We start from the raw sequence: 18,741 nt of genomic DNA on the forward strand, positions 1-18,741 counted from the left end.
TCCTCATCCTCATGCTCCATTTGCATTCACATCCTCATCCTCCATCCCCATCCTGCATCCACATCCCCATCCACATCCTCCATCTCCATCCTCATCCACCATCCTCCATATGCACCCCCATGTGGGAAACCTCAGCTGGTCCAAGGGATCAGAATATGAGCTTAACATTAGCCTTGAACAGATATCCATGTATCCTTGAAGAGCCTGGGAAAGTCATGAGAAGAGCTGAGCCAACAAGGTAAGGAACTGCCAGATGGGCAAGTAGAAGAAGTGTATCAAAGATGTAGCAGAGAAAAGGCCATCCAACTATGAACTGATGGTCTGTGAGTGAACCAATCATGTACAGATACCTATTCTTAAGAAATATATAAAAAGGCTTGTTAGAACCTCCATCCCCATCCCCATCCCCATTCTCATCCCCACTCTCATCCACATGCTTATCCTCCATCCCCATCCTCATCCCAGTCCTCATCCCAGTCCTCATCTCCACCCTCATCCACATGCTCATTCTCCATCCCCACGCCCATCCTCCGTCCCCATCCACCATCCCCATCTTCATTCTCATTCTCCATCCCCATCCCCTCGCCCGCCGGCCCCACCCCCGCCCCGCCCGCCCCCGGGTGTGGCCGCCCCCGGCAGGGGCCGGACGGGGCGGGGGCGGCCGGGGGCCGCTCTTTGTGCGCGGCGGGGCCGCTCCGCTCCGTTCCGCACCGCTCCGCACCCGCCATGGCCCCCCCGCGCCGGGCTCACGGCTGCGGCAGCGGCGCGTTGCTGGGGCGCTTCGGCGTGTTGCTGCAGTCGCTGCTGGCCCTGTGCGCCTTCAGCACCCTCATGCGTGAGTACCGGGGGGCGGCGGGCCCCGGCGGGGGGGAGCCCGGCGCGGGGTGCAGGGCTGGGGGGCGGCAGCTGCCGGCTGCTTCTTAGAACTCCGGTGTCCAGCCTCAGCTTGCCGGCAGGGCAGCCCCGGCGGCTGCGGTCCCGTCTGTTAAAACTCGGCGTGCGGGAGCCGTTGCTCAGTCACTTGGAAAATTTTAATGATGCGCGAAAGCTGATGGTGGGAGCGGGGGGTTTACGAGGAAGAAGCGGATAAAAATAGGGCGGGTGTCGGCTACGGTGCGGCTGGGTTAGAGTAACCCCGCTCTTAATTGCGCTGTGATGTTGTTTTCTTTAATTTTGCGCAAACCGTAAAGTTCTAGCACTTGGGAGGCTGGGGAGAGGAGGTTGGTGGGAGAGTGTTTTCGTGAAGGGGTGGTATGGACAGAAAGCAGCCGAGCAGTGTCAAAAGGTGGGGGACACTAAGTCTGAAAGACCCGACAAAATTTACTGTTGCCTTGTGCTGCAGCTGCGTCTGACTTGGAGCAACGTGCGCGTGCCTTCTTTTTTGGGTTAAGTGGTTTAGCACGAGTTGAGTAACATGCCAGCAGTCGGTCTGTTTTTCTTGTCTAAAAGCCTGTGGTGACAGTGAGCTGAAACCTCCAAGTATTCTGCCTAACTAGCTGCAGATTTTGAGGCTCGCTTGCCCCTCTCTGCTTTCTGGAAACTGCTTTCAAAGGGCTCCAGTGCTGCGGTTAACACCAAGCTGCCGGGGACAACTGCAACAAGTTCTTCCTGCGATATCCGATAGCTTTTTCCAGCTGGAATAGCCCGGTTGCAACGCTTCGCTGCTTGTGTTTCACCAAACATTGACAGTAAGAGCAGATTAATTTTGTGTGTGTGTGTGTGTTCCCCATGGTGATGTGCGTGTGGGCGTTTAACTGTGCTGTAGGCTCCATGGGGTGTCCCGTAAAATCAAGGACACCAGTTAAACATATCAAAATACTCTTGTGGATGAAGGCTGCATAACCCCTGCTAGCAAATTATCAGCTCTGGGTGAACTGTTGTCCTCCCCCTGATGCAAAGATTTCCTTGAACATTAACAACCTCTCTGTTAATGAGGAGAAACCGAAAGCTGATCCTGGGCGGTTTCGTTGTGAATCTGCTCAGTGACTAAGGCTGTGAAGGGAACGGCTGGCTGGGACCCCAAAAGCAGATGTGTTTACAGCCCTGGGATCTCAACCGCGGTACCTCCTCTGGCTGCAACTGGGCTGGTGGTCCCTGATTCACCCCAGCTGTTTCTTATCTGTGCCCACTCACACACCTAGCTGGAGGCTTGCTCAGATGTGCGGGCTGTTTGTATGCATACTCTTAACCCAGGACGGTTGAGTGGGCTTACCAAAGACTTTACGTAAGGCAGTAACTTGCTCTGAAGCAGCTTTTGGGCTGTTCACATGGCCCGTTCAGTTGTCAGCCTCCTGGGGAGGAGAAGGCTCCAGCAGCTGGGAGGGATGGGAGCCTCTTGAGCTGGTGGTGATGTGTGTCCAGAATCAGAAAGGTTCCTGGGAACCTTGATTGCATCTTAACTCCATCCAGCCCAGCATCAAGTCAGGAAGTCCCAGGTGGATGGCTCATCCAGAGCTTGGGACACCAATGTCACCGCAGTCAGCGTCAGCCCTTCTTTGATGGCACTTCCTTCAGTACTGTGACATTCCTGGGTGCGTGTTTCTGTTTGTGTGTCTGTCATTTCTGCTTTAATAGGATGTTGCAGGCTAGCTTGTTCAGTCTTACAGGTCAGTGAGTGAAATTCACTTCCTATTGGAATGCAAGCCAGTGACTTTTGCATTCTTTCTACTTTAAAGTGCCAGCTCAACTTGGCTATAGAGGCACCTGAATTTGAATAGGTAAGACTTCCAAATTGTGCAGATGCTGTTCAGAGCACTTGAAAGCATCTAGAGGAACTCAAACTAGCAGTAACATGGTGCTCTGCAAAGGTTTGCAGGTGTGTGTGCGTGGGATGCGCTCACAGAGCGTACATCCAGAATGTGGGTCCCAAGTGTGGCCCACTGCAGGAAGGATAAAGTTTTGTGGTTTTATCAAAGACTTTGTGTCCTTAAATTTCTGTTTCTTGGGGCTGTGGAAAGATTCTCTCCTGCCAACCTCATAGGAGAACCTAAAGGAGGAGAAATTTAGTCTTGCATGATTGTCTGAATGGGGTGTGTGGGGTGGTTGCTCCCCATTGCTGCGGGTTATGTGAGATGGGTCGTTTGTGTGATGAAAACAGAACCCAGAAGTAGTGATGGCCAGCCTTGGCGGGGAGTCAGGGAAGCTGTTTAGTGTGGTTAATATGTCTGTCAACTCCCATGAGCAGTAGTGATGACAGAGTTCACTTGAGCCTACAAATCCTCTCTTGCTTTTCCAGCAAGAAGGACTTTAAGTTTGTGGTCAAGGCTAATTCCAAGATGGTCCAGGGCTTGCTCTGGTTGCAGCTTTGCTCTATTTGGTAATCAAATTAAATGAGTTGTCCTTCCCACTTGCCTGCAGTGGCTTTGGAGGCACTTTGGCTGTAGGGGCACTTGCTACAAGAATTAAGGCACAAACACTTGAGAGGCAGTAAAGCCTCACAGCTGTGTGCGTGTGGCAATCCAGTTTCCTGAGCAAGAACTTACCCTTAGGGAGGTCATGACACTGAGGAGTGTGGATAATTGTGCAATCCCATCTGAAGTAGTCTGTAACGCTTTGCCGTGATCATCACTCAACTGCAACATGCTTTCTCCACTCAGTTATCTCAGCTGCAGATGCTGGGTGTGATTTGAGGCTTGAGTTTCTGCAAGTTGCTGCTGTTTGTTTAAACCTTTTTTTGAGGAAGGGGCTAGCAAAAGCTTAACTAGCAAAAGTTATACAGGCTTGCACCCTGGACAGCAAGCCACTTAGAAATGGAGATCTTTTACAGAAATTTGAGCTGTAGCCGCCTTTGTGAATTAACTGGAGTGCTAGAGAAACAGGTTTTGGGTGTTAAAGGATCTTTTTTTTCTCTGTTGTGAATGGAAGAAACTTTCCTTGGAGCTGGTGTACTTGTTTTCTACCACAAATGGTGTGGAGGACTTCAAAGAAGACTTAATTCTCTTCCTGAAAAAGTCATGACAACCCTTGAGCTCCTGAAGAAGGTTTAGTAGCACTTGTGCTACAGATGTCAAAACAGGCTTTCTCTTGGAGCGACTTCATACTGCCCAGTGAGGAGGGCTGTAGCAGGTGAAGCTCCATAGCCTGCTTCGCCCAGTGAAACCTGGCTTTCAGCTTGACTTTTCAAAATGTCTTAAGTCTGTCTAATGTGACAGCAGTGTCCCCTTATCTCTCCTCTTGCACTTCACTGCTGGATATATTCTTCTGGCACATCTTGCCTTCTAGCTTAGCCTAAGAAGGCAGAGCTGTTTGGGGTAGGGACCCCAGCGTGACCCCCCCCCAGGGAGGGTTTGGTGATGGAGGAGGTGCTCTGTTGGCAGCTAGGGGATGGTTCATACACTGGTCCAAGCACTCTGTCCTGAAGGCAGGACCACAGAATAGGAGTCTGCCGAACTGACTGTAAAAGAAGCAGTGGCTCTTGACTGTGGTAGAAAACTACTGGTAAAGACCGTAAGAAGTATCTCCTTGCTCTGTTTTCCCGGTCTCTGTTGACCTACCAGCTGGCCTTCCAGTGTGTTTTTCTCTTGGATGGTGGACAACTGGTTACTGAAAGTGGGAAATGGCATCCTTGTGTAGGGAAGTGTCTGAACTTTGAGAGGGACTAGTGGAAGCTGTGGTACGCATCTCCACCAGATAAATCATACTTCAGCAACCTTTTGTGACTCTTTAGTAGGGTCTGTAGCAATCGGATGAGGGGTAATGTTTTTAAAGTAAAAGAGGGTAGATTCTGACTAGATATAAAGAACTTTTTTACAGTGAGGGTGGTGAGACACTGGCACAGGCTGCCCAGAGGGGTGGTAGATGCCCCATCCTGGAAGCATGCGAGGCCAGGCTGGATGGGGCTCTGAACAACCTGCTCTAGTGGAAGGTGTCCCTGCTCATTGCAGGGGGGCTAGACTAGATGGCCTTTAACGCACCCTTCCAACCCAAACTATTCTGTGATCCTGCCCCAGTGACCAGTTCAGGCTTGGTGCTATATGTAGTTTGAATTGTTGCACTGTTCCTATGCTTCAGAATTATCCCGAGTGCTTTCTGTGATGTGTTTGGACTCTTACACTGGAAATCTCTCATGAGGGTGGCTGAGAGTGTGAGTCCGTGTCAGGAAAGAGAAGAAATAAATGGTAGAGCACTTAGATCTATCTAGATTTCCATTTTGTTTTGAAACCAATTTGACCAGGACATGAAAGCACTACAGGCTTACCACGCCGAAGACAGGCTCTGCTGACTTCGCTTCCTCTGGTAGAGCTGCATAACTGTGTTTGATTTTGGTTATTCACCCACGTGTGTATTTAAATGGCAACTTCACGACTGCAGATGCTTTTCCCTCCAGGGAAAAGCCAAACCACAGAGGTTAACTGTGTCTCTGGAGGTGTGGAGCATGGGGCTTTGCAGACTGCAGTAGTTAATTTACATGTGGATTTGTGGGTTAAGCAAAAAGCTAGGTATGGCAGGACTCTCAAGATGGTTTTCTTCTGCTTCAGTACATCTGAAAACTTGCCGAGCTTGAAAATGCACGTTGTGCTTTGTAAGCTGGAAGGTGTGTGCAGCACTTGATGTGCTTCATTAAGTCGCATGCAGCTTTCTACAAAGCTTTTGAATTTCAGCTGTTGATTACGTTGACCTCTTCTTGGAAGTTGCCTTTTGAACAGCTACGCTGAGCCTAAAGCTGCCTGCTGGGCAAGGACTGTGGGATTCCTGGTTTCCAAAGGAACGGATGGGTTTGATGAGCTGGGAAATTAGCTGGTGAATTAAACTTCAGCAAAAGTTACCTGTAACCCAAGGGCTACCAGGCACCTTGCTGAGTTGGTTCTGCAGCATGTGGTGAACAGTTGATACTACAGGTGACTTCAAACTGTATGGGAAACTTTACAGGGAAACTAGGGTTTTTTTGTAATTAAGAGGTGGAGAAAGTAAAGCTTTAAGGAGGAGTCTGCTAAATTACCAGCTTTTTTTTTTGCAGCATTTGAGGAAAAGTCTATGACAGACTGTAACAATAACTACCAGCCCAGCTGCATCACTTCATTCTTCAGGTGGTGCTCTCTTAATAATTGTAGAGGAATGAAGGCAGTGGGTTGATCAGCACTGATAACATGCAGCTGTGGCCTTGCCTCAGCGGCAGTGGGTTGATTGACATGGACGATGTGCACCTGTATCTCGTTCCTGCTAAGTGGTTAAATAGCCCTGAGGATTTTGGAGAGGGGGTTGGATGGAGGAGGAGCAGTGTGGTCTGACCTCTGGAGGCAGGAGATACAGCACAGACAGTAGAATCTGACCAACGGTAAAGCCTTGTTGCAGCCTACTGGTTTGTTTGTGCTGCAACAAATGATCTCGGATGTCACAGTCTTAAGAGAAAGCATTCCTTGTCTAAACTCCATCTTTCAAGGGACTGGCTTGAAATGTAGTAATGCTTTATGTGGAGAGAGCCACTACTGCCTGCCCTGGGATGGAGTTAAACAACACCCCTGGTATTTGAGCTGGAGCCCAGCCTCAGCCCAGGTCTCCTGTAAGACTTCCCGTGTCATCAAACATATGCCCTCCTCTCAGTGTGCAAAGCGTGACTAGTGCTTGTCTCAAAACTAGCTGATGAGCACCTGGCACCTGGCTGTAATGACAGCTGTAAAAATCCGTGCAGGAATGACACATAGGGTAGAGCTTAAAACTGAGAGCCATACCAAGGTACTACGTGGCCTTCATTTGGGCAGTTCAGGTCCCGAGATGAGTGAATATTCCAGCTGAAGCTCTTGATATGTCTCTGCAGGGCGGATGACAGGGAGGTGATGCTGCTCTGTGGGTTCCAGAGCTTCCCATGCACTAGATCTGCAGATGACTGGATTTTTGTGGGGACTAGGAACAGGTGGGCTAAGCAATGTCAGCAACTGCACAAGAAAGGGGAGAGGAGTAGCTGTTAAGTGAGATCTCAGGGAGGAAAGAGGTCCAAGTATTTTAGGGTTTTCATTTTTTATTTTTTTTTGGAAAAAGCAGAACTACTTATTTTTTCTTGTGGTCCACCTGCATCAGCCTGGGAGCCCCAGTGTGCAGCACCATGCAGAGCCTTGCATTGGGCCATTGCCCCAGCAAGGGCTTCCTGAGTGCCTTAACCTGCTGTCCGTGCATACTCCTCCTGCAAGGCACAGCACTCTATCCCAGGAAAAACTCGTATCTCAAAGACACTGTAGAATAGCTCAGCAATAGCTGGATATCTTCAGTAGGAACTGGTTCAGTCTGTATACTCAGCTGTTGCCTCACCTCTTGCAGATCCAGGATAACCTAGAACATCTCTCCCATTCCTATTCCTTCCTTAGAGTTTTCCCCCTGCCAGTCTGGCGGCGGCTGCTTACGTTCTTGAAGGATTGGTACAATGGTGATGGGAGGGAATGATTACATCTAGGGCAGACTAGAGTGTGGAAGTTATTAGGAATCTGTCTCCTTAAACCACTGACCAGGCTTTTGCTACTCCATGAGCTGATGGAGCATGTGTGTTCAGAGCCTCACTGGCTTGGGCATGCGCTTACCTCGCCGCCAGCGCGTTGGCTGCTCTCTGCAGACGGTGGCTGCTGCTTCCTCCCATTGTGTCTCGGGTCAGGCTGTCTGAGTAGCTGCATACTCAGGCTAAGAATAGTGCAGACCCCAGGCTTTTGGCCTCTGTATCCTGCATGTTGGCTTCTTTCCTGCCTGGAGCTTGGAAAAAGCCTGGGAAAAGGTGTGTCCTTCAAACCAGTTTGAAATGTGTTGTTGGAGACTGTACTGCCTATAAATAACATGGAGGTTGGGCAGGGAAAGAGCTGCTGTTTCCCCTCTGGTCCAGTAGCTCTGAGTTCTCTTCTGCAAGGGCCAGAAAAAAGTCCTAACCCTCTTGCTGGTGTGCTGTTAGCCCAGAGATGGGCTTTACAGTAGGCAGTTTAGCTAGCCCCTCTCTTAAAAGCAGTGATGATGTAACAAGTTCTGGGCATTGCAGTGCCTTTTTTTTTTTGCTTTTTTTTTTTGTTGTTTTGGGTGGGCCACTCGCAATTTCATTGTATTAATGCTGCAGCGCTTTCTCTGCGTGCTTCTAATATCAGGTTCGTTTCCAGTATTCATCCTCTGGGTCTGTTGCTGGGATGCGGGAGGTGGGGACAGCCAGGCTTGCATCTCCTGTAAATCATGTCCTAAAAGCTTTGTCCCTTGACTCAACATCTCCCTCCCAAACCTCACCTTTTTGAATCCTTTGGTTGATTGCAATAAGATTTACCAAGGAGGTGGTCTGACTGTCAGCGAAGCATAACTAAGCTTCTCCTACAGAAATGCTTCCCCCTTGAATTTTGTAGAAACCAAACTTGGTAGTCTGTTTTGCTGATCAGCAGCTGGTTGCTACTGCAGCTAATTTTGCCTAAATGAGGGGGTTTATTTCCAAGAGGGGTAAAAGGCACCTGTGGTGATGCATGCATCTACAGTGGAGCTGTCTGACTGTGGTGTGGGTTGGTGGGGAATGCGGGGAGGACATTACATGCAGGAGTGCTCCACCAGGAATGGGGTGAGGAACAGCACAGGGCAATTGGGTGGTTGCTGCTGTCCTTGTCTTAATTGACAGTAATAACCAGAGAATGTGTTTAAAAATGAAAGTATACCGTGGAACAGTATTGCTGCAGACTTGGGTAGCTTCAGGGCATGTGTCTGGGGTAGGCAAAGCTGTCCCCTTTCTACTGCATCAAGAAAACACCACAGTCAATGTCTACCTCTTATTAATCTGGGGGAGGGGTGGAGGTGAGCATAGCTGTCACTGAGCTTTTATCTTCTAGTTTTCTGACTGTTTACAGATCTCTAACGAAAGACTCTCCTCCCAAACTGTTTTTTTTGTGTCCGTCCGTGCTCCCCCCCCCCCCCTTTCACAGGTTCTTATTCAGATGTCCAGCTTCCACCCAGCCTGGTGGTCCTGAGGGAGTTCTGAGTGTGTATGATCTTTCTTGTCCTTGACTGCAGAGGAAGGGCCTGGCAGTATTTTGTTTCCTGCGCTGTCCTTTCTCAGCCACAAGCAGGGTTTGTGTCTGGTTGTCACTTGTCTTCCTTCCCCTTTGGGTTGACTTCATGGCTTTTGTGCTACAGTAACTGGAGCCAGGTAGGGAGAGTGCGGTAAGTGATGGGGACAGCAGCTCAGGAAGGCAGGCGGTTGTCTCGGTGGTGCTTTGCTTCTGTTTAATGGGATAGATCTGGGTTCCCTTCTCCTGACTCTTCTAGGAGTGTTGTCTTCCCACCTGCCCGGCTTTTTCCTGGGATGCTTTGGACCATGTGGCAAGTGTAAGTGGGCACACAGCCCTTCCACTCCATGCTGCAGCAGGGCTATGGAGCAGCCCGTGTGCTTCAGGTTGGGACTTCATGAGGCTTCCCTTTGCTGTTCTTTGAAGCCTTTCTGAAGGAAGTGCATTTCTACAGTGTGAACTGTTGTACTGCCGACATCCACCCACTTCACTGTTTATTGAAATGTAAATTGAATAATTCAGGATCAGACTGAACTAGGTGCAGTGCAGGGTTGGGTCCTGCAGGAAGAACCTGGACAAGCAGTCTTGTTCTTCCTCCATTTAGCAGCTTTTTTTTTTTTACAGTGCTTGCTCTAGCATCCAGCTCCATTACAAGTACCCTCAGCCATGAACATGGGGTGTTCAGCTGCTTTTCACCCAGTATCTCCTATCAACCTGTAGCATCTCTGCGGCAGCAGTATGCACCACTGGATGTATTTTTGCTGTCAGAGGCAGCTGACTTGACACAGCTCTCGGATATGCTGCTTTTCAGCACAGATAGTTCTGCCCTGTATTAAAAGGGGCAACTCAGCAGGTCGTTGACACCAGCTAGGACTTGCTTTTAAATGTGCTGCAGATGTTCAGACTTTGTACTGCCAGTGGAAATGTGAGTTCAGGTTGATTTCTCAGGCTTCCTCAGTTGAAGACAACCTTGGAGCAATTGTTCCCAACCTGTATTCAGCTCTGAGGTTCTTTGCTGCTTTTAGACTTCAGAGATTTGTCTGAAAGCTTGCCTATGCTTCCACTGGTGTTTTCTTCCCCTTAGAAAGATTGTGGGGGGAATGGGGGTGGAGGGGGAATATCTAAAGGTTCGTGAACTAGAACTAGTTTCCTGTTTAGTGATGGTGTGAAGAGGCACAAAATGAGATGAGGGGTCCTTACTGTGTGTGTATAGCATGCTTCTAAAGACTTAAAAGCAGTGACTTGCATGTGGGTCCATGAGGAGCAACTGTACACCTGAAAGCTGGGGGACCTGTGCGTTCCTGGCCTGTGGTGCAGCCCGGACTACTGTCCTAACCAGGCTTCTGGGTATCGGGCATTTTGGGAGGATCACTGAACTGTAGAGATGTGCAGTGATGCTGCTTCCTTGCAAAAGCCAGCTGGCTTTACACATGGACAAAGCTGAGGAGGGAAGCAGTTAAAATCAATGCTGTGGCTGGTAGCTGCTGGGAAGATGTCAGTTTGTGCTGTCAAATTCCTAGTGTCTTCTGGTGTCGACCCAAAACACACTAGTCTTATTTTGAGTCCAATTGGATGGGGGCGTTCTCCCATCTTATGCAGCTCTGTACACCAAACTCAATATTTAATTGGTTGTAGGTGCTAGAACTAAACTATCACACGTTTCTTCTTTGCTTGATGCATGCATAAGCATGCACAGCTTTCTTAAAATAAATCTGAAGGGTGGACTGATCTGCCTGAGCCACGGTAGCAAACCCATGCCTATGGCCAGTGGAAAACTGAGTTGATTCCAGTGAGTTGAGACATGTTTTGAGAAGAGCAAAGGAGATGTCAGCCGTTCTCCAACCTCAGGCAGCTGAGCCCGTGGCTGTGCCCGTCATGGCTTGGCTCTCAGCAGGGCTTGGAAGAGGAGGGGGACACTTGCAGCTGCTGCTCAGCCTGTGGCTCCAGAGCCGTGCTGTCCTCCCAAAGCACAAAAGGAACAGTGCTGCTTCGAAGAGGGCTTCATCAGCTCCTTGAGTTTCCAAAGACCTTGTGCAACTTACGTGGATTTAACATCACCCCTAACCTCTGGGTCACAGCTACCAAATGACTCTGCCTGTTTGAGCTCCGGTAATCTTGGCTGGATTTTCTGGTTTCATTTGGAGACAGCCTGCTGCAGCTCTGCACAGTAAATGCCCTATTAAGCAGTCAATTATTTCTCTATAATACTAGCTTTTATCTTTAATACAACAGTTTTACTGTCTCTGATAATTACACAGTCTCGGGTAACTCTCTTAAATCTAATGAGGCATGACAAGCTGTGTTCAACAAGGCACTACACCATTAACTTCCTACCTCTTACTTGTCATCTTATCACACTGAATTACTGTGTTTCTAGCCTGAGTGGCTGTAGATACATAATATGTCACTTCTCATTAGGAAAATAATGAAAATCATCCCTGGTGCTTTTGTGGTCAGGCTAGTGGTCAGCTGGCTGGCCTGGTGGCTTGCAGACCCCTCCAACAGCTTCTCTGCAGCATCGTGCTCTGCCCGGTGAGCTGAGCAAGCTTACCAGGTTTGGTTTAAATACTTCTGGCCGCTTAAACTGCTTGGTTGGTCCATGGGTCTCTTGCTTATGGGTGGGTGAAATGCAAATGGCCCTTTGAAGGGCAGCAGTGATGATAGACCTTGTTGGTGCTGACGGGAGTCATTGCTGCAGGGATCTCTTGTGGTGGGATTCAGCTAGGTAAGGGAAAACAGGCCTTTTTTTCTGGACAGGGACAGGACAAAAATGGCTGCAGCAATGCCTGGTGTAACTTGATGTGGCTGCTGCCTTGTTACGCATTAATGGCGGTAGTAGAGCAGGTCATTGGAGTGCTGGTTTTCTGTGGATTTGAGAGTGGCACTGAAAACTCTGCCTGACCAAAGCCCTGGCGTTAGGTGGATCGTCTTTTCGGTACTTCTGAAAAGTCAAGGCTCCTGGCAGGGAAGTTCCTGCATCCTTCCAGGCTGGACCAGGAAGGCATTTCCTGGGGGAATGAGTCCAGGCTGTCCCTTGGGGCAGGTGGTAGGGCTCCAGCTGGCAGGCTGAGAGCTCATGTACAGCTGGACTGAACAGAACAGTTAATTACTGTCGAGATGCAGAACAGCAGAGAGCCCTTTACTTAGAAATCTGCTGTATCCAGCTAATGTTTTGGGGCTTCTTCCCAGCCTTCTGGCACATGGAGCCTGTATGAGTTGTGCTGTCAAAGCTGTGTGTTTCCTCACAGAGCAGGGGAGGAAGAAGCCTTGTTTCAGGTTATAACCAGAGTCATTCAGATTCCCTGTGTGTATTTTATAGGATGTCCATGGGACCAGACACTGTGGTATGCCTGAATTAGCTCAGTCCCTGGCTCTGAAAGGGCAGTTTTCACTTGGACAGAAGCTATTCAGTTCTCTGCAATTTCATTAACTGAAAGACTAGCAGGTTGAGTGTAAATCTGGAAACAGAGTGCTGGATACCAAGTTGTGTTTCAAATTATGCTGGCCTTAGCAGCAGTGTTAGTGATCTAAAATGGACCAGGGATGTTGCTTGTGCCCTGTTCCTCCCACAGGCAAGAGTTTCCTTACTGCCTATAGAAGCGCATCTCCTTACCCCACTAGAGAGCAGGCAGGAGCATGTGGCTCTGATGTCCCTGCTTCTATCTGTGCCACTTTAGGTTCCTGTCTGTCTTCACATCCCTAACTTGCCCTGGGAAGCATACTCATGTGCCAAGAACTGGCAGCAGTGAAACATGCCTTTGGTTGTAAATATGAAGGCAGTGGCAGATTACATGTTGTTGGGGGGATGAAGAAAGCATAGCTGCGACAAGTGGAAGGGTGTGTATCTGTTCTGGGTTTTGGTTGCTTTTTGAAGGAGCAGAGTAGGGTACAGGGCTCCCAAAGGCGGAGACTTAGTGATGATAAAATTAACTGATGGTCTGTTTGGGCTTCTGCAGTCTGCATGCTCATTGGTACTCGTGGCAGTGATCCAGGCATGGCTGGGATGTACAGAAGGATTTGGTGGCTAATGCTTATAGTTCTTGGGGTGGTTTCTCTGAGAGGGTTGTACACTGCACAGTGGTTCATGCCTGTGTCTCCTGCTGCTTTCAGGCTCCTGGTTTCACTGCTAGGTGGCACCACCAAGCAGCTGCTCTGTTAGCATCCCTGGCCAGACTCTCAGAAGTTAGAGAGGATGCACTGAATAACTGGGGTTTTTTTCCCGTTTCCCAAAAAAAAAAAAAAGTCACAGCTCATTGTTCCTCTGAATCCTGTTTAAGCTGGCAGTATGCTTGGGAACTGATGGTGGCAGATTTAACCTGCTTTCCCTCTTAGGCTCATTAGCACTGGTGAGGAGGAGAGTGGTTCCAGCAGCAGAGGCAAGGTCTGGGATCTGCGTCTGCCTGAGGTTTGGAGGCAGCACCCCTAACGATGGGGTCTTAACTCTAAATGTAGCTGTTAGTAGCCTTACTGCAAAGCAAGTCAGTCCACTGAATGCCCTTTGCTTCTGGTGGTATTTTTTAGTCTAATTAAGAAATCTAATGTAGTGGAAAAGCCTCTTCCAGGTCTGCTTGTTCCAGAGCCTTGGTACCTGCAGGTTTGAAGGGAGAAGAGCTGGCCTGTTACCTGGTATTTTATAAAACAGACTCCTAGCTGGAGTGACAGCAAAGCAGTCAAAAATGACTTCTCCATGGGATGTGGTACTTGGTACGTTTCCGTTAGCAGCTTCTATTTGTTGTGCCTGTAAAAGCTGGTTGAACCCAAGGAGAGCATCAGATCTCCCTGGCAAACTAACTGGGACCGTTTGAAATGCTTCTGCAATGCTCAGTCCCCACTCTGAGCAAAACTAGGTAAAAATCCAACTTGCTTTTATCTCCAGGTAGTAACTAGAGAAAGCTCAGGGCAGCAACTCCAACAACAGACAGCACTGGAGGACCCCTTAGAAAAGGACAGGTGTGAAGGGCTGCAAGGAGCAAACTCCTCTCTGGCCAGAGGGACTTTACTTAAAGAACCATGGAATATTTTGGGTTGGCAGGGACCTTTAAAGCCCATTGAGTCCCATGGGAGCTGGAGCTCCAGCAGGGACATCTTCAACTAGACCAGGTTGCTCAGAGCCCCATCCAACCTGACCTTGAATGTTTTCAAGGGCAAAAGAGTTGCTTCAGGTATCTTTTTTTAGGCATATAGTTGGTGGTACTGAAGCCACGTGTCTGAGTACTGCTCCACAGAGGTAGCCAGTGGGCATGTGAATTACTGTGTAATGAAATAATGTTTTAACGCTAGTCTGGCACAAGCTTGGAGCCATGCCAGCTCGCAGGCTTTTGGGCAGCAGCACTGGTACCTTTATGCTGGAGTTATCTGCAAGGTCCTGTTTTCTCAAAGGTCCTCTGGTCCTGTTAGCTGCAAGGAGGAGGTGGCTTTATTGCACTGCTGTGACTCAAAAGTTTAACGGACTCTTGGGCCGTATCATTTTACTGTTGCTACCATAACTTCAGTTTGCCTGGAAGAATTATTCAGGCTTGTTGGTAGTGATGAGGCCTCCCTAGCTTCCCTTAGGTCACTTCCATGGCATGAACATGCTGCTGCCGAAGGATGCCAGAAGCCCACACCTCTTCTCTCCTTCCTTCCACCCGGGAGGGCATGCATTGTTGCTGGTTAGTTTGAAGCCAGGTCCTTTGGCTTTGCTCAGCTTTAGGCTGGCCAGTGCTGAGGGTCCCCTAGATCTTTTGACTGCCTTTGCATTGAAAATAGCTGCAGACTGCACACGTGTATTGGTTCAGCTCTGCTGATGAACGTAACTTCTCTAATTTTCTTCGCAGTGAAACGATTTAAGGAACCAAAGGAAGAGAGGCGTCCCTGGAGGATATGGTGAGATTTTTAAATTGGAGCTTGAAAACACCATGTATATGTAATGCTATTTTCTCTTATACTAACAATCTTCTAGGTCCTTTGGGGACCCGGCATGGTATTCAGTCATTAAATGAAATGTTCTGCTGTTGCTTCCCGTGGAAGCCTCCATAAAGCAGCCAGTGCTCCCTAGAAGTAAAATTGCCTGCCGAGCTCCTCCAGAAGAGCTTGTTTCTACTGTAGGTGATTGAACAGAGAGGTTACGGTCCCCTCCAGTCCCCTGGCGTACCTGCATGGGTCTCTCCCCCAGACAGGGTCAGACTTTCTTCTTAAATTCAACGAATCACTTTGGTGCAGCCTGGCCCAGCTCAGGCTTGGGCTGGGCGAGGTGTCTGGCTGTGTGCTGATGGGAGGGAGCTGGGCATTGCTGGTGGCTTCAGGCACTACGAAGCCGCCCTGGGCTGCAGGATTTGCAGCCTGCTGAGAGGAATGGGTGTGTGGTTGGGATCAGTGTGTGGTCAGGCTGGCTGAGCAGCATGGATCTACCAGCTGACGTTAGTGATGAAGTGTCTGCTCAGTTTGGTTCTTCCTCTAAAACAGTTTTAAGAATTCAAACCAATTCCCTGCAGATGGGTGCAAAAACTGGGAGTAGCTGAATACCTTCCTTGCCCCTGCTGCTGGCTGGAGAAGCGGCAGCTGGGCTGTGTGCGGGAGCGTGAGCTGCCTGCACTGCTGAGGTTTAACCCACAGCAACATCTGCAAGATAGAGCAGCTACGTGCTGAAATGGTAGCTTTTTTTTTTTAAAGTATTTGGAGTTGGCCAAACTTCCCCTTTTTTGCCACGTACAGCTCCTTGGGCATCAGGAATGCCTGTTGGAGGAAGGCAGATCCATGCAGGACCTTTGCTTGGGTGACTGCTCTGCTGCTGGTGCTCCAAGGCACAGATCTTTTTGTCTTCCCCCCCCCCCCCCAGGTTTTATGATACCTCCAAGCAAGCAATAGGTGCACTCTTCATCCACTTTGCCAATGTTTTTCTGTCGGATCTCACTGAAGAGGACCCTTGCTCTCTGTAAGTACAGGAGGTGCTGGCGTTCATGCCCTACATCCGTAAAAAGAAGCAAGAATGTTGGAAAATGTCACACGTGGTAGAAACTGAAGCACTATGTGCACTGTGTGGGGATAAACCATGCTGAGCCTGTTTTGTCTTCTGCTTTTTGCAGTCTGCTGCTCTGATGGAGATGCAGCAGTGCAAGCATGCTTTCTGATGATTAAATGCACCTTGAAATGTGTTGGCAAAAAGCTGCAGTAAACAGTGCAATGGTGTCTTGTGCAGCTGCAACTGTTAAGTATGCCGTTTGCACACGAGACTTTGCAATTTGATTGGTCTCAAAGCAGTATTGAGAATGCTTCCCGAACTGTGTGGGTGAAGGCCTTTGTCCAATGTGGGAACATTTTATTTTATTTTTATATTTAGTTGCACCTACCACACGTATTCCTGTAATCCTGTTTGGGGGGTTTCTAAGCCAGGCTTTGGGACTTAATGTAGATGTGCCACCTATACTTCAGACCAGCCACTCTGCAGCTACGTATTTAGTTTCAGAATTAACTTTATCTTGTTTTGAGAAACTCCTCTAGGCTTCAAAATGCTGCTGAAAACCTTCTGGCTCATCTCCTTTTTCTCTATGGAAGTGCTACACCTTGATACGTTTCTTTGAACAGGCACAAATTTGGCTGGGGCTAAATATAACCTCTAAATGATTTATTGTTGTTTTTTAAACACAGTGTTTTAAAATAAACCTTTTCTTGCCTATGCTGTGCCCTTCAGGGATATTTTTTGTGTTGGTTTTTTTTTTTTCCTTAATGTGTGTTTTATATTTCCCTGTGCCACCGGACTTGTCATCCTGAACCAGGCAGCTTAAAACTCCACAGCCTTGTCCCTGGGCTTGGAGGCTCATGTGCTGTGTGTCCCGCCCAGGATAAATCGCCAGAGCCTCATGTTTGTATCAGAGTACTCCTATTTCAGCAGCTTGAAACTGTAATAAGATAGTCTGAGACTTTAGATGTAGAAAACATAATGTCATGTTTTCAAAGTGGATATCAAAAGCAGATTGTTATTTTTCAGCCTCTTTATCCAGAGGCAGTATCGAGTTCTAGAAAAAGAAATGTTAGTTCCTGTAGCTCTGTGCTCGGTTTTTTCTTCATGCTGTGGAAATCTGGCCTGACCTGGCAGAAAATATTCCAATAATGGAAAACTGGCCAGAAAAATTAGTTGAGTGCAATTATTTTTTTGCTTTTTCTTCTGGAGTTTGTTAAAATACCAAGCCTTGGATTAGAGCATGGACCCTGCAATCCCCAGAAGGTCCCTGCATGTCTCCTGCCTCTGGCACTCTGCCTAGCAAGGTTTAAACATCCTGTGGAGCAAACCCATGGAGCCCAGATCTCCCGGTGGGGCTGGGTTCGGCTCCGTGCTCAGCAGTGGGGACCCTGAACTGAAGGATTTTGGGGACCCCGGGATGCCTGCTGTTGAGCCAGGGCTTGTCACCTCTCCCAGGACATCCTGCCCCTCAGTGTGTCACTACTCGTAGGACCCTCCTGCAGCTGCTCGTTAATGAACTTTTTGCCTCTTCTGCCACACAGTTTGCAGAGCAGCTGCAGTTCCAAGGAACTTCCATTTTCATGTATGAAATTCCAGAAATGCTTGGTTCAGTTTCCCTGAAACTTGGGATTTCATCCTGATAAGAACAGAAGGTGCTGCAGGTGGAAAGCCTTCCTTAACTGGGAGTAACTCCTGAGGAAGGGTAGCCCAGGAATGATTTAATGCTATATTGAATCAATGAGCAATGCTAGAGAGTTGGTGAAGCCTACTCCCTGGTCTACTAAACAGGATTTTAAACTAAGAAATAGCTGGTAAGGCTATAGGAAAATCCAATAATAGTACAAGTTCACTTCCTCTCTCTTTTAAGTGGGGATTTTTATTTTTTTTTAAATCTTGGGGTGGGTTTTTTTACAAGTTCCCATATTGAAATAGAAGATTTTGAATAAGACTTAAACACAACTGAAACTTGACTTTTTCCTTTGCCCTTAGCTACCTTATTAATTTCATCCTCGATGCCACACTGGGGATGCTGCTGATCTGGCTTGGCGTGAAAGTTGCCTCCTGGATTGTGCAGCGTAAGAAGTACACGTACCTGGTCTTTGGAGAATATGGTAGGTGTTGGCTGCTCTGCACAGGGTGGCTCATTTGCTCCCTGCTATGAATGGGGAGAGGAAAAAGACACAAACTAGTTTGGGGATAAAACACGTAATCAGCCTGCTGCTGTTTATCCCTCCTCCAAGGAGCTGGTGGAGCGTGGTGGCCATCAGCGTGCTAAATGCTGGGACATTGCTAGGTCGCAGGTTCCTGCCAGGCGTGCCTGAGCCTAGCAGGGTGGTGATGAAAGGCTGAACGCTTCCTTGGGTAGGTAATATACCCAGGGACAGGCATATGATAAATTCAGGTGTTTGGGTCTGGTGGTGGCGACTTTTGTGGGGTTCTGTCAGGGTGGGTTGGTTTGGTTTTTTTACTAGCCCCTCCATCCAAAACATGGAGTTGTTCTTGCATTTGCCTTGAGCTGCAGTAGGTGTCAGCAGGACAGAGCCTGGTCCCAGAATGGAGTTCTCAAATGGCTTGTGGGGTTTGGGGGTGGGAAGGAGGTTGCCAGCCGATTTAAAAACAAACAAACAAAACCCCCAAACCAACAACAAAAAACCCCCCACAACTCCCCCAAAAAACCAAACCCCCCACAATTTTAAGTATGCCTGAGTCTGGCCTGTTTCTCCTTCAATTCCTGCCTTGAGATGGAGAAAAAGTTTTAGAAAAAGCTTTTTCAGCCATCCCCAGTAGATGGTAGCACTTCTCTTCAGGACGAGCAGAGCCAGCCTCCAAGAGAGCAGTGCTTCGCTGTGGCCG

At 48.6% G+C, this 18,741-nt stretch overlaps 1 protein-coding gene across 2 annotated transcripts in view; it reads left to right on the forward strand.

The window, feature by feature from the left end:
* The first annotated feature begins 633 nt into the window (after positions 1-633).
* The window catches only part of LOC102056516 (store-operated calcium entry regulator STIMATE-like), a 35,388-nt gene continuing 17,280 nt past the window's right edge, over positions 634-18,741 (forward strand). Inside the window, exons 1-4 of one of the 2 annotated variants that reach the window (XR_008732390.1) lie at positions 634-835; positions 14,765-14,813; positions 15,766-15,861; positions 17,878-17,999. Coding sequence is in view for 1 of the 2 variants with exons in the window: in XM_055711474.1 (XP_055567449.1) it covers positions 727-835; positions 14,765-14,813; positions 15,766-15,861; positions 17,878-17,999 (376 nt within the window). In the remaining variant the exon portion in view is untranslated. The remainder of the gene's footprint in view (positions 836-14,764; positions 14,814-15,765; positions 15,862-17,877; positions 18,000-18,741) is intronic. The other variant, XM_055711474.1, reaches the window with a different exon arrangement.

Source organism: Falco cherrug, chromosome 5 (assembly GCF_023634085.1).
Source record: "Falco cherrug isolate bFalChe1 chromosome 5, bFalChe1.pri, whole genome shotgun sequence".
NCBI classification, from domain to species: Eukaryota; Metazoa; Chordata; class Aves; order Falconiformes; family Falconidae; genus Falco; species Falco cherrug.